At 38.0% G+C, this 15,895-nt stretch overlaps 1 protein-coding gene across 4 annotated transcripts in view; it reads right to left on the bottom strand.

The window, feature by feature from the left end:
* The window catches only part of prex2 (phosphatidylinositol-3,4,5-trisphosphate-dependent Rac exchange factor 2), a 323,008-nt gene that overhangs the window by 80,495 nt on the left and 226,618 nt on the right, over positions 1–15,895 (bottom strand). For all 4 annotated transcript variants that reach the window (XM_052023230.1, XM_052023227.1, XM_052023229.1 and 1 more), the window contains exons 32-33: positions 14,633–14,850; positions 1,280–1,382 (exon numbers count right to left, since the gene is read on the bottom strand). In XM_052023230.1, the coding sequence (XP_051879190.1) occupies positions 1,280–1,382; positions 14,633–14,850 (321 nt within the window). The remainder of the gene's footprint in view (positions 1–1,279; positions 1,383–14,632; positions 14,851–15,895) is intronic.

The raw sequence follows: 15,895 nt of genomic DNA, 5'->3' as shown, positions 1-15,895 counted from the left end.
TTTCTCTATAACAAAGTACAAAGTAACTGTTATTTATATTTCCAACAGTTTTAGTTCTGCCACTTTAATTATTTTTCCACTGCACAGGAGGTTTAGAGTGTACATAAAAGCAAAGCTCAGGAATCAGTTTCCATTGTGGCTCTGGAACACACTATTAGGAGAGGGTGTAGGTTATACTCCAGGAAGACATCACACTGCTTAAATTTATAGAGTAACTTGAGAACAATGCAATGGAGTTCTTGGATACCTTATAACCATAGCGAAAAAACAAACTGCTGGAGGAACTCAGTGGGCTGGGGAGCATTTGTGGGGGAAAAGGAATTGTTGATGTTTCGGGTCAAGTCCCTGATTACTCCCCTTCTTGTACCTCTAATAACCATACTTCTCAATGGTTTATACATTCACAGAAAATGGATGATCTCACTAACTTATTCAAAGCATTAAAAATTAATCACCAGTGAGTGGCACTCTGTGAATGCATTCAAGGATACACTGAGTACTCTCCTATAACAAGCTTTAGTGTAAAGCACAATTATCGATGTGTCTTCTGATACCATAATGACAGTCATGAGTTGCAACATGTAACCCAAGGAAAATTAGGCAGAATGGGATTTAAAAGAACTTATAGCAATTAATATTGCAACAAACAAGTCCATTACTCAACAACAGCAAAGCAAACAAAATTTATAAATGTAGAGTTAGTACTTGACACCACTATAATTTCTTCCAATGAAAACAGGATACTGTCGCCAGAAAAATGCACTGACAGGACAATAGCTACAATATACAAATGATGTGCATAATATCAATCCTGGTCATTTGTGGTATCCAAATGACTAACAGAGAATTAATCATCTACATTCTGGCCAGAAACTGTGATATCAGTACATCCAGAACACAATGATATGCAATTAATCATAAAACCTGTCTGTTATTTGTGCATTGTGTTGTACACTTAGAGCACTGATTCTTGTATGTGCAGTTTTAATGAAGCCAAAGAGACTGGAGACTGTACTTGGTATAAGAACTAATAAGTGTCCATTGCGTGTTGAGAGAATTCAGATAAAGTCAAGTAATTTCAAAATAGTGTTTTGGAGCAATATATCAACTCTAGTAAATAATTCAGAACTTAAGCAAAAAATAATGTTTTGATCTCTACTCCAGCAAAGCAATCCGCTGAAGCATACACAAACACCATGCTTATAATCTTCTGCTGGCACCTTAACAGAGCCACAAGTTGATTGTTTTAGACCTACACAATGGGAAAAAAATGTCTTACTTGCTACAAGAGGTTCTTCTTCAGACTGTCGAAAATAGAATGTGACTTTTTCCAAGTCAGACATGGCAACCAAGGTATCTTCCAGCATAGCCTGCTCATCCATCTAGAAAACATTAGCAAGCACAAAATAATCAAAGAGCTTCAATAAATTAGATGGGTATACATAATGTATCACATTAAATATATCCAACTCCAAATGTATCCAACTTCAAAGTGCATTTGTTTGTATCCATTTTAAGTATTTCTGTACATTACTGGAAAATATGTTGTAATTGTCTGTATAATGGCTGGGAAAATATAAAGGACCTCATAGCTATCTTCAGCATTAGTCTTCATCCACTCCAACACAAGGTGGTGACACTAAACGTACAATATAGTTATATCGCCATATTGTAATCTGTCTTCAAAATACAATCTATTAAATTAAATTCTGATGCAACAAAGATTATGTTTAATGCTACCAGGGATAAATTTCTAGACAATAAACAATGTGCTGGAGTGGGTCGAGCAGCATCAGTGGGGGAAAGGAATTGTTGACTAGTTCTGTGTCTCTCTGAATTTCTAGGCAATTCACTTTGCTTCAATTCTTGCTACTTCAGTGAATTAGTTAAGAAATCTAGTTATCTTGTCTGCTGCTTGCCTCAGGGATTCATACTTGTTACTACAACAACAATGTTATGGAGAAATGTTAAATAGTAAAACACACTAAGGTGCTTCACTGATGCATTGCAACAAAATTTGAAGCCAAGTCACATGGGGAGATGGTAGGGCAGATGACCAAAAGAATGTCAAAATGGGAAGGTGTAAGGAGTGTCACAAGGAGGAAAGTGAGTTAGAAAGATCTTGTGAGACAATTTCAAAGCTTTGAGCTTGGATAATGAATGTCAATGGCAGACTATTAACACTGGAGATCAATCCTGGGTATACTGTATGTAGAGCTTTATGAAACACTATTGACTGGAAAAGTAATAGTGGTGGAACAGAGACAACACCAAGAAAAAAAATGTGTATTTTAGTATATTAGACTGCTGCTACTTTCTTGAGGCATCAGCTTAGACTTGGTTAATAAAGTTTTTTGTTAAATATTTAGTTCTGCATGAAAATCTCTCATCATTCTTCTACATCCATACCTTTCCAGGGCCTATGAGACTCAAGAAATTCAAAAACAAATGATGTGATCATCCACTAATATCTCAGTAGCTGTGGAGATTTGGTATGTCGATATGTGCAATCCTTACAGTTCCAGCATCTTAAGATTAATTTCTGCTCATATTAAATGGTACAGTGTAGACAGAATACAAAAAGGAGAAAAGCCTGTGTATGCAATTGTTACTTTCAAAACATAGATTCAGAACTACTTGAGAGAGAAGATATCTGTGGGACTTGCACACTTGGATAACTTAGGTCAAGGCATGAAAACAGAAAATGCTGGAAACACTCAGCAATTGTTTCTCTTTCCATAGATGCTGCCTGACCTGCTGAGTGTTTCTAGCATCTGCAGTTATTTCAATCTTCGTTTGAGTCAAGCAGCCTACCTTAAATACAAATGGATTTCACAGTGCTGAGGTCGAGAGGGTTGAGAGCTTCAAGCTCCTAGGAGTGAACATCACCAATAGCCTGTCCTGGTCCAACCACAAAGATGCCACAGCCAAGAAAGGTCACCAGCGCCTTCACTTCCTCAGGAGGCTAAAGAAATTTGGCATGTCCCCTTTGACAGTCAGTGACTTTTATTGATGTATTGGTATTGGTATTAGTTTATTATTGTCACTTGTACCAAGGTACAGCGAAAAGCTTGTCTTACAAACCGATCGTACAGGTCAATTCATTACACAGTGCAGTTACATTGAGTTAGTACAGAGTGCATTGATGTAGTACAGGTAAAAACAATAACAGTACAGAGTAAAGTGTCACAGCTACAGAGAAAGTGCAGTGCTGTTATGAAGTTTGGAGCTCAGTTTTCCTGGTAAAACCCGAAGTATTCATCAGTGAGCATATTACCACAGTGTAAGTACCACTTAATGGCTCTGGTGACAACACCTTCCATCACTGATCAGGCAATAATTAGCCAGATTGGACTTGTCCTGCCTTTGATGACATACCTGGGCAAATTTCCATATTATCAGGTAAATGCCAGTGCTGTAACTACACTGGAACATCTCGGCTGGAGGCGCAACCAGTTGGTATTGGTATTGGTTTATGTACCATAGAAAGCATCCTATCTGGATGCATCACAGCTTGGTATGGCAACTGCTCTGCTCGGGACTGCAAGAAACTGCAGAGAGTTGTGGACACAGCTCAGCACATCATGGAAACCAGCCTCCCCACCATATACTCTGTCTATATTTCTCGCTGCCTCAGCAAAGCAGCCTGCAAAATCAAAGACCCCACCTACCTGGGACATTCTCTCTTCTCCCCTCTCCCACCAGGCAGAAGATTAAAAAGATACAAAACCCTCGTACCACCAGGCTCAAGGACAGCTTCTATCCAGCTGTTATAAGACTATTGAACGGTTCCCTAGTAGGATAAAATGGACTCTTGACTTCACAATCTACCTCGTTATGGCCTTGCACCTTATTGTCTACCCGCACTGCACTTTCTCTATAGCTGTGACACTTTACTCTGCACTTTGTATTGTTTTTACCTTGTACTACCTCAATGCACTGTGTAATGAATTAATCTGTATGAATGGTATGCAAGATAAGTTTTTCACTACAGGTGACAATTATAAACCAATTCCAATGATTACTTCAAAATTAAAATACTGCAAATACTAGAAATATGAAGTAAAGCCAAAAGTGCAGGAAATACTCAGCAGATCAGATAGCATCTGAGAAGGTGAAACAGGGTCAGTGTTTCAGGATGATGGCAGTTTGGCAATTTCTGCCTTATTTCATTTAATTATTTCTCTGGAACTTCTCCGTATCTCAGCTTGCTGAGAAATGAGAAATTCCAAAAGGAATGCCAAAGTAGTGCATGAAGTGAAATTTCACTGAATAGTAAGTGGTAAAAAGCAAAAAGAAATTATAACAAAAAATAGTCAATTAATTTATGTCATGGTCTTATACAGAAGCAAAGTAATGGGAGTAGTACTATGGTTATGTGGTTTTGTTACATTTTACTTTTTGAGAACATGGTATAATTCTAGTACTTTGGATGTGGCTCTAAAGAAAACAGCCATTGTCTGCATAGTGCTTAGCAATGAGTGTGTATAATTACAGCTATTCCTTGATTTATGAAAAGCATACACTCTTGAAAAACATTTCATCAGGCAACATTTCATCAATCAAAAAGATTGTGTGAAACGCATTAGTGGTATTTCCTGTGTGCTGACAGTGCCGCACCATTTGTTATAGTTAAAAAAAAGCTTCATAAATCAAAGGCATGTATCCCAAAGAATCAGTGACATTATAGCAAAAAGTAGTATTTCGAACATGCATAAATAGAGAACTCACAGTAGTCACATATCTGAAGGCTAAAGCAGTCAGTTTACAATGGAGACTGCGCTCAGAGCCAACAAGTAAAAATGCAGGAGAGTAGAACTACAATGCCAATAAGCATAATTTTCCTCAATTAAATGAGGCTTTCAAAAGCCAGCAGCTTACATCTCTTCTTCCCTCTATGCTGTCCAAGAACATATAAGGCAAAGCACTTCAAGTGTACTTCTAGTGCTTGGTCATGTTACCTGACTTTCTGAACTCCAGTATTCACAGAAGCATGGACGTAGACAGTATCCCTTGATATATTCTATTTATATATGTAGTGAACTCATTTGTTCCATTCTCATTCCACATATATATGCATATGTCAGCATGACTTTTGGAAACATAACAGACCATACTGATTGACAGAAATTTATGGTAGGCAAGTAATGGGTGTGTGCATTAAGTGGAATCTGAAGCCACTGTTACAGGTGATAGGAATGATACGAAAATTCATTCATTGACCATGCACGTACGGTCACTGACTATTTTCCAGCACTGCACTCAGTCGTTGGGGCTTGGAACCTGGCACTTAACTGCACAGCTCCTCCCCATTACCCACTGTATGTGACTGAAGGGCCTCCTGCAGATTTAGGGCATCTACCCACTTCCTGCATTTACTTCTAAAACAGATTCCAAAATTTGCAATTGCCACAATGCTATATCACTGTCACTCTCTAAGACACTGTAGAAGAGCCAGTGAGTCAAACTAACAAAGAGTTTTATTTTACAAAAGCATTCACTGAAAGGTACAGCACATTTCCTTTTCAGAATGCTAACTACCAGTCATTCCATTAAGAGAGACTTTCTGGAAACTTCCTCCTAATTATTGTTTTATATAACATACATACAGAGAGCAGTTGGTCAAATGCTACATATCTTCCATAATAATCAAAAAGAAAAAAAAGGTCTAACATCTAAAATAGATGTTCAGTCTCTCTGTACTTTGTCACAAAGTCCTCCATGTCCTTAGGTTGATGGACTATCCTTCTAGATCTGGCCTTATGCCTGCTCCTCCAATATGGGATGACCTCCTCCATCATGACCTTCTATGAGCTGGAGCATGGTATTTGTCAAGTCACCACCATCTCCTGCCTGGTAATAATCTGATGCACTTTTCATCCTCACTGTGGCTCTCATTGCCAATGGTGCCAGGTGTTCGGTGCCTCTGTGGAAGCAGCGTGCCTACCTTCTTTTGACACCTCAGGATTCTGCTTAGATCCCATATACTGAACTGCACTACAAGGTGTGACATTGTTTTGGCCTACTGAGATGAAAGCTTGATTCTTTCAGGGAACACCTTACAGTCAGCTTCAGTGTACTCTTGCTGCATGTTGATAGTTTTAACTTCACTTCCTTGAGATTGACAGCTTGCATCAGGAGGACAATGCATCAAGTTGAAATATCATTGGTTGCCCTTCCCCAACATCCTGGCATAGACATACACATACTGTAAAGGGTCTTCCTTTCAAAGAACTGAACTAGTTTGGATTCAGGTACATTTTGTTCAAATGGTACTCTGAATTTCAGCTGGCTCTGTTTTATAATGGTTCACCTCATCCATTCCATGAATTTTTGATGTCCCCTTCATCAAGCACTGTTTATAGAAATGAATTTCCAGTCCACATCACACAATTTTTCCCCATACACATGGCATTTCCTTTTTAGTTCTGCTCATGTTGATGTCCATAATACTCGTAACAACTAAGCTACTTTGTTTGGTTATCCAATGGATTGAGCACCTTGATTTGTTCCACGGTGTGGCATTTTACTTAAATCACACAGGTCACTGTCTGTCAGTGTATGTCCCTGTATTTTCAAGAACAGAGCCTAGGAGGATTTAGTTGCATGAATCGCAGGTGCAGCAAGTAGTTAAGAAGGCAAATGGCATATTGGCCATTATTGCAAATGGGTTGGAGTTTAGAACTAGGGAAGTTTCATTACAATTGTACAGGTGTTGGTGAGACTACACCTGGAGTACTGCGTACTGTTTTGTCTCCTTTCCTAAGAAAGGATATAGTAGTATTGGAGGCAGTCCAAAAGAGATTCACCAGGCTAATTCCTGGGATGACAGGATTGTCCTATAATGAGGGGCTAATCAGGTTGGGTCTGTATATTTTGTAGAAGAATGAGAGTGATCATTGAAACATATAAGATGCTAAAGAGGCGGGGCAGGGTGGATGTTGGAATGTTTTCATTTGCGGGATGGTCTTGAACAGGGGGACATGTTTTCAAGGGCTGCTCACTTAAAAGTGGGATGCATAGAAATTTCTTCTCATGGAGAACAGTGACTCTCTGGAAATTGTGGAGGTTAGACCATTTGATGTATAAAATGAAGGTAGATAATTTTTTGGAAGATTGGAAATTGAGAGCTTTATGTATCTGGCACAGAGGAAGATTTGTGGCTTGGGATAGATCAGCCATAATCATACTGGTTGCAGGGTAGGCTTGAGGGGCCAGGTGGCCTACTCCTGCTCCAATTTCCTTGTATAGATAACGTTGTTATATTAAACAGCATTTCTGATCCCATGTGCTAGTGTCACTTTTGTAAAGTACTGGAGGGTAGCTGGTAACATATTTTTAGTTTATTCCTTCATGGGATGTGGGTGCACTGGCATTACCAGCATTTATTGTCCATCCCTAAAAGCCCCTGAATGAAGGAACCATTTTAAGGCTCAACATTGGTGCTTCTGCAATTTTATACAGGGTTGAGAGGGTAAGGATGGCAAATCTTTTTTTTCCCCTGAAGAACAACAGAGAACCAAATAGGTTTTACAAAAATCTGGTCGTTACTGTCACTGAGACCATCTTTCTATATCTATCAAATTCCAGATTTATTAAAGCACATGAATTTAAATTCTCCAGCTGCCATGGAGGGGTACAACTTCGTGTTTTGGGATCAATGGTCCAGAACTGACTGCACATCCACTAACTTAACTACAATGCCACAGTACCCAGAATGGTTCAAGTAATAAATTCCTTTGCTAAAAAAATATAATTTACAGAGAGGGACAGGGCCTTGCCTTTTCTGTGAGCTACTCTATAAGAGAGAGATTTTCTGGTTTTAAAAAGTATACAGTCGATTGAACTGGTATAGTCCCTTGCTGACAATGCAAACAGCATGTTTGGTGCTTAACGGATGCTGAAATCTTGTAAGTAATCCAGTTGCTTTCCTGCCTGCATCAGATATAATGGGCACTCGATAATCATTTGTCATGATCTGAGCATCCACTTATCCACTTTCTGGTGTTACCTAAGTTACGACCCAAAGATCACATTTGACCAGTTTAAGTCAGACATTGCAGCCAAGATCTAATTAAACATTTAATAGGGTCAGGAAGATGAAAAGCCTACTCCTACTATTCTCATCTGACTCGAGTTGGGTTAGTTCAACTCCAGCCTTTCACTTCAGGGACATTGGTTTAGAAACTGCCCAGACTGATAAATCAAAGTCTCCGCTGCCTGCTGAGAAGCAATGCAAGAGCTGGAACAAGTGAAATTAGTTTCATTGAACATTGGGCAACAGTTCTAATTCAGCTTTAACAAGACAGTCTCAGAGGCAAAATGGTAAGTAAAAAATGTCACACTAAATACTCTAAGGATGCTCTGTTGTGTTTGAATAACAGCCGATTGTTGGCCAGAGTAGATGCAGATTTACCTTATATAAGTAATTTTTCCTCCTCTTGAAATGATTGATGCTTACCTTGTGGTACCAAATAAAGAAATACTCTATTCTTGAGGCCACTAACTTCCATCATGATGAGTGCAAACATAAAAAAATGGATTTCTATCATAAAATGAGTGCATAATACATTTCTTCAAAATATTTTAATTAAGTCCAGAACCAAAGATGACTCTGTTACGAAAAAAAAAGAAAATGCTGGTAATACTCAGTAGGTCAGGCAGCATTCAAGGAATGACAGATTTAATGTTTCAGGTTGAAGACTCTTTGTTAGAACTGGAAAAGTGAGAAAACAAATTGGTTTTAATTTGCAGAGAAAATGGGGAATGGATGGATAGGACAAAGTGAATCTTTCTAACAGGGTGAAGCCAGAGTTGGCAAGGTGCTCCCACTGTTTAGAAATATAGAAAATTAGGAGTTAGCCATTTGACCCTTCAGGCCTGCTCCACCATTCAACACAATCATGGCTGATCATTTACTGCAGTACCCTGTTCCTGCCTTCTTCCCATATCCCCTTATCACTTTAGCTTTAAGAAATATATCTCTTTCCTCCTCAAATATATTTAACGATTTGGCCTCCACCATCTTCGATGTTAGAGAATTTTACATGTTCATCACAATCCAAATGAAGAACTTTCTCATGATCTTGGTTCTAAATTACATCCCTCTTATCAAAAGGTTGTTGCCCTTGGTTTTGGACTCTACAACTATCAGGAGCATCCTCCCCATTTCTGGTCTGTCTAGCCTTCTTAGAATTTCATAGGTTCTATGATATCCCCTCTCATTCTTCTACATTCCAGTGAATACAAGCCTTAAATGACCCAATCTTTTTTCATACTTCATTGCTGTCATCATAAGGATGGAGCTGTCAGTTTGAGAGATTAATGAGAACAGTTGAAGAGAGGGAAAAGAAATATCAGAGACAAATTAAAGCTGTGAAATGCAAATCAGAGCTGTTGCTGAGATCTGAAACTCACGGAAGAATGCTAGAAATGCCCAGAAGATCAGGCATTGTCTGAGTTAATATACAGGTGGATAACCTTGCATCAGAACTCACCAGTTCTGATAAAAACAGAAAAGCAAGTTATCTGAAGTTGCTCAACTCAATATTGAGTCCCAATAGCTGCAATGTTCCTGGAGATTTCCTCAAGATTATGTTCAACCTTGCTGGAACAGTGCAGGAACCCACACAGAATTCAGTGTGGGAGTGGGATGGAGAATTAATGTGACAGGCAACTGGAAGCTCAGGTTGTCTCTGCAGACTGAACAGAGGTGTTCTGCAAAGTGGTCACCCAACCTGTGTTTGGTTGTTCTAATGTAGAGGAAACCACATCATGATTACCAAATGTAATACAATAGACTGGAAGAAGTACAAGTGGACTGGTTCTTCACCTGTGAGGACTATTGGGTCCCTGGATGGTGGGATATGATCAGGTGAAAGAGCAGGTGTTGCATCACCAATTATTGACTTGGAATACGCCATGAGAAGGGGAGTGGTTGATGGAGATAGAAGAACCAATTGGTGAGTCACAAAAAGAACACTCCCATCAGAATGCTGGAAGTGGAGAAAGGGGAAGATGCGGCTGATGGTAGAATTCCATTAAAGGTGGCAGAAATTGCAAAGAATGATCCATTGAATGAGGAGGCTGATACAACGGAAGGTAAGGGCCTGGGGATTGCTATCCTTATTCTGGTATATATACACACACACACACACACACACACACACACTTGATTGTAACTTCTACACTGTTGTAGAACACACTCTCTGGAGGTTTTCTGTTCATCCTAAGAAGTAATCCTACAGTATCTCTTTACTAATACTTATTTCTTTAATTTCCTCATTTGCATGGGACTCTCTGGCTCTCCATTATTTCTGGGACAAATTTGTGTCTTCCTCCATGAGGACAGATGCAATTTGTTTAATTCCTTGGCCATTTCCTTCATGCCCACTATAACTTTTGACCTCTCTGCCATGGTGCTACAGCATGTAACAGAACCACATGGGTCTTGACTACAGGGGCAGGATTTACAGGAGGAAGAGTTCATGTTCAAGGATTCCTTATCCAAGTGACTATTGGGACATCCACCAGTGAAGTCAGATGTGGAAACTTCACTAATGGCAAGATGTCTTGATGCTTCAAATCAGGTCTTTTTCTTTCTTTGGGGAATGAGTGAGGTCCTCAAACATTTCCGAGCTTCTTTCAATTGTCCACTGCCACCACTGCAATGCCTGATTGTTGGAGACTGGGGGACCTGCTTTTGTGTCTATTCCACTGCTCCTCCTTCATTTAATCTAATTCAACCTCTCTACTTGAAGATAAGATTTCTTTATTAGTTACATGTACATCGAAACACACAGTGAAATACATCTTTTGCGTAGAGTGTTCTGGGGGCAGCCAGCAAGTGTCATCATGCTTTGGGCACCAACATAGCATGCCCACAACTCCTAACCCATACGTCTTTGGAATGTGGGGGAAAACCAGAGCACCTGGAGGAAACCCACACAGGCACTGGAAGAACGTACAAACTCCTTACAGACAGCGGCAGGAATTGAACCCGGGTCGCTGGCGCTGTAATAGCGTTACCCTAACCCTCACAGCCAAATTAAGAGCTCTCTCAAAGGCAGGATTTCATGCAAGTAGTTAGTGCTTCTCACGCTGCTCTTGAATTTGCATCCAGTTATTATGCATGAACACATGGAAGGTCCAGGATATATGATGTTTATATGTAGGACTTCTTGCACATTGAGCATTTAAGAAAATTCCACTTCAATGGTTCAATGTGTAGTGCTATTTTAGCACACATTTTCTCATCCCTAACATTTGCTTGAGACATGCTGTACAATCCTGGGTGCAAAATGTAGTCCAATCCATTGTCCCTAAAAATCCTGCAACTAGCTGCCACCAAAATAGGAAGCTTCCAAAAAAATAATGACTTAAATGCATAGCTGCGAGGTGGAGGATCACTTCTCTCAATTCAACTGGAGACTAATGCTGATATTCTCCTTCCAAGTCTTCACTGCCCCTTTATATGTTCACCCACAGCTACTATCAGTTATAGCCCAAAGATCCAATCAGCTTTGTAGGTGAGCTGCCTGGGGCTACCGAATATGTATCTATAGCTTGCAATGTCAATCAAATGATGCCAGAGCCCAAATGTCAGATGCACTTCTGATCAAGCAAAATTGGAAGCAGGGAGTGTTTCTTGCACCCAGCTCTTGCTATCAACTGAATTTCTAAGCCAACTTATTAAACTGCAGCAAATAATTACTTCTATATTTTGTTTAATTCTTTACGCTGATGATCCAACACTTGAATATCTGGGACAAGATTTCATGTTTTACTGACAAAAGTCTAATTCAAAACACAGTTGGATTCCACATTGAGTTGTGTTTTACAGATGAAAACAATTAAAATACTATTTTGTTCTTGATAAAAGTGATTAATTAACTTACATTCTTGGCAATCCAGTGTTCTAAAATGCATTTCTCATTTGTTTTCTCCCATGATAATTTAAATTTACATCAAAGAACAAAACAGAATTTCAGGTGTTAACTCTGTATGCAAAAGGAAATGCTTAAACAAAAAAAACTGGATGATTGGTTCTCTTCGACCATCAATGTTAAAGATTCTGAGGGCACATGTCCCAAGTACAATCAGATGTACACAGTACAGCTCCACAATCTCATATGACTTATTTATGTATCACAGTTCTATTTTTTTTTGTAATTGTATTTGCTTATGGCATAGGAGGATAAAACCCATCACACAAAAGAATATCCATTCTGGTACTAATCTTTCACTTTGTAACTACTGCTTGATATAGTGTCAAAGAGTTATACAGCACAGAAACAGGCCCTTCAGCCCATTATATCAATGCTGACCTTTTGTCCATCTACACTATGGATCTAACAAACAGAACTTTCTGTCAATCAGTGGACATTTGTGGATTGTTTGATTTCTAAAAGCCTCAGTGGCAAATTAATAACAATTCCATTTTGAAATGGTAAATTTCATTGCGGTTCAAGCAATCTCTTTTTAGGTCAACAGGTCGCAATTACTGTGGGCATACAAGTCTGAAATTGTGATGCCTAAAGAGTCCACATTGGAAGTTCATTTTGTCATCATTATCCACCAGCTGTAACTCTGGCTTGATTTGCTCCAATGCTAAAATAACATTATATTCACCTGACAGAACCATGCCGCTTTAAGATCCAACACAACTCTGGTAAAGTGAACAAATCGGAGGAAATAATAAAAAAAATCTTCAGGGAAAAAGCTGATTCTTATAATTTCTGATAAAAATAATTTTTCAAAACACTTACAATTGATATTTAAGACTACTGCATGTTTCTATCCTTCTTTAACTGATAACCCACAGCACTCGCTAGGTGGAATGTTTAAAAAAAGATCTGATGCAGTGTGGTTTTAGCAGTCCCAGCTGAGCTGGTTTTTCTCCTCATTACTTGCAATCTTGTTATTTTCCAAAGATGACATGAAAATAACAGAGCCCCTCAAGGACATGTTCTACATATAAAAGAATCCAATAATGTCTTGAAATTATTTGAACTGTCACTGTGAATAATGCTAATTTTCCATAAAAGTTGAAATCACAGCCATGGTTTCATATTAATAATACACTAAAATATCCATTGTAACCAGAATAAATTTTCTTTTTCTTTCCATAGATGCTGCCTGACCTGCTGAGTGTTTCTTTCCAGTATTTTTGATTTTTCTTTCAAATTTCCTTTTTGCTTTGTCTTTCAAAACATGCCTTTTGGTCGATTAATAATCAGAAAGAAATATATAAAATTTAACATCCTGTCCCAAACTCTCAAACTTAAATGGATATAAATGTTGCAGGTTTTCTTTTTCTGTTACATGGAAAGGTTGTTGGAGAAAAATAATGAACTGTCTAATTGGTCTTGCAATTCAGATACAGGTAGCTGTTATTTCCACAAGAGTACGAGTTATTCATATTCAAGATAATGACTTTGGAACTTCCACCTAATATTGTTCCGAATAGCATGACTCCCATACTAAAAGGAAATAAGAAGAAAGGCAACCACTCATATAAAAAAGACATCTAAAGCAAAAGTATAATATTCTGCTTATTCCATGTGTGCATGCCGATCCTTTCATTTCTCTAATTACTAAGCTAGGGCTTATTCTTAACTGTTAACATGGTTTCTGCTTCAATCACTAACTCTAGAACTTTCTATCCACTTCCACCCATTCTTTTCATTTTTAATATGTCTGATGAAGCTAATTGTTTTATTGTCTTCTTTCCAACAAACATATATTGCAGATTTTGTTAGGTATCAGAGGAGCCAACCTACTTATTAGTATTATTTCAACATGTTCATATTTTGTGAAATATGTTCAGTTGTTTTGCTATATCCAATGAGGTAATGTTTTATCACAGAATGAAAACAGCAGACAGATTCAATGAAAGCTAAGAAATATTCCAATAGGTCTCTTGGGCTATTCAGTATTTGGAAGTTTACTGTCTAAAAATTCAATGGAATCAAATTCTGGAAGCAGAGAAATGAGTGCAATAAGTTTTGTGATGCCAACGGAGGATGAATTTCTTAATGAATTATATACCAACACTAGTGAAGGAGCAAAGATCTGTTGCCAGTTATAAGAACTTGTATCTTGAATCAATTGGAGTTTCCAAGATGGAGGCAGAGAGTCAGTTAAAGGTAGTAAAGAATATGCAGGAAAGATGGGAAATTGAAATTGAGTGGAGTTCAGCTACAGTACATGTGAATAATGAAGCAGATTAGAGGATCGAAAGGCTCACTCACTATATTTTTAATCAGCATCACATCTGATGTGGAATGTTCCACAAATTTACTGTCAGTACAGAAGTGGCAAGTGCTCCAAGCCTCTACATTTTAATTTATTCTGATCATCCTCTTTCCTTCTTCTTGCTGGCTAAACCAATCAGAATATATCCTCTTAACTTTGTGGTTTATCAGATGTCCTTTAATTAGGCATTAAATATTGTACTCAACAATTTTATATTCAGTTACCTGACATTCTATTATGTCTGTAGTTCATAATACATTAACTTGGAAGATGTAGATCATGTTACTTAATCAGCCAGATACAACCTAGACTAAACATATAAATTCTATTGGCTAACAAAACTTAGAAGTAAGTTCTGCACATTGCATCTTCTTACCAGATTAGGAGACAGCAGTGACTGGAAGTTAAAGAGGATTCCTGCATTGGCTATTTGTTCCAACCATTTTCTACTAGCCTCTTGTGTCTCTATTTCATATTCCGTGTTGGTGTCATACATCTGATGCAATGCTGCCAATAGCTGTTCTGAGAAAGCACAAACTGTGGCAACTAGACTTTGACAAAACACCATGTCCTGTCTAAGTTGAATCTCGGTATCTGAGAAAGAAAAAAAAGCACAGATAAGAAAATATTAATGAAGTAGTGATTATAAAACATTTCTCAGATTTTTCTTCAAAAATAATTCAAATTAAATCCTAATAATACTTTATGTTATTGTAGCCAACTATGACATTGGCAAAGAAGAATAAAGAAGTTGAAAATCAATTGAAATATTTTCACTTTTACATCATGTAATATTTTGCATAACTAGAACCCCCTAGACTATTCTAGAATATCATGCGTCAGTAATATGGTGAAAATATTCTAAAGTGAAAGACATTACAAAAATAGATTATTCACATAACTAGCAAAATTAACACATGGTCCTTAAAACTGATAGGTTCAAAGAAATAGTTTACATTTACAATTCCTCAGTGAAATAAGTAATTAGGTGTGTTAGTTTGTGTGGAATTTGCACATTCTCGCTGTGACCGCATGGGTTTCCTCTAGGTGCTCCTGCTTTCTCCCACAACCCAAAGATATGTGTGTGGTAGGCTAATTGGCCATTGTAAATTGCCCCTAAATTCTAGGCAAGTGGTGGAATCTGGAAAGAGTTGATGAGAGTTGGGGAGAATGAAAAATAGGATAAATGTAGGAGTAGAATAAATGGGTGATTGAAGATTGGTGTGGATTCAATAGGCTGAAGGGCCTGTTTCCATGCTCTATGTTTCTATGATTATTATTTTATATCTTCTACTAATTTTATTGGTAGACCAACATATTTCCGCCCTCCATTTCTCCTCTACTCTTAAATTAGTGTGATTGTTCAAGTCCTATCTGTTAAATCAGTGCATATGGAGCCTAATTTTATTCATTATAGTTTGGATCCCTTTTTACTACAATTTGCCCAGAAATTCAATTGTTCTTTTCAACACTACGCAAACAAAACTCAACTTTTTCTGGAGTAAAATATTATTATGACCATTTCTGGATAGTTTTGGGTAAATTGTACCAGGGGCTTTGCATGTGAGTTGATATTATGCTCCTGGACCATTTCTATGCATACCTGATAACTGTATTTCTGATACAATGACCCCATTAC

Source organism: Pristis pectinata, chromosome 9, assembly GCF_009764475.1.
Source record: "Pristis pectinata isolate sPriPec2 chromosome 9, sPriPec2.1.pri, whole genome shotgun sequence".
Lineage (NCBI taxonomy): Eukaryota > Metazoa > Chordata > Chondrichthyes > Rhinopristiformes > Pristidae > Pristis > Pristis pectinata.
Note: the sequence above shows the minus strand (reverse complement) of the source record. Positions and strands in the feature narration are given on the sequence as shown.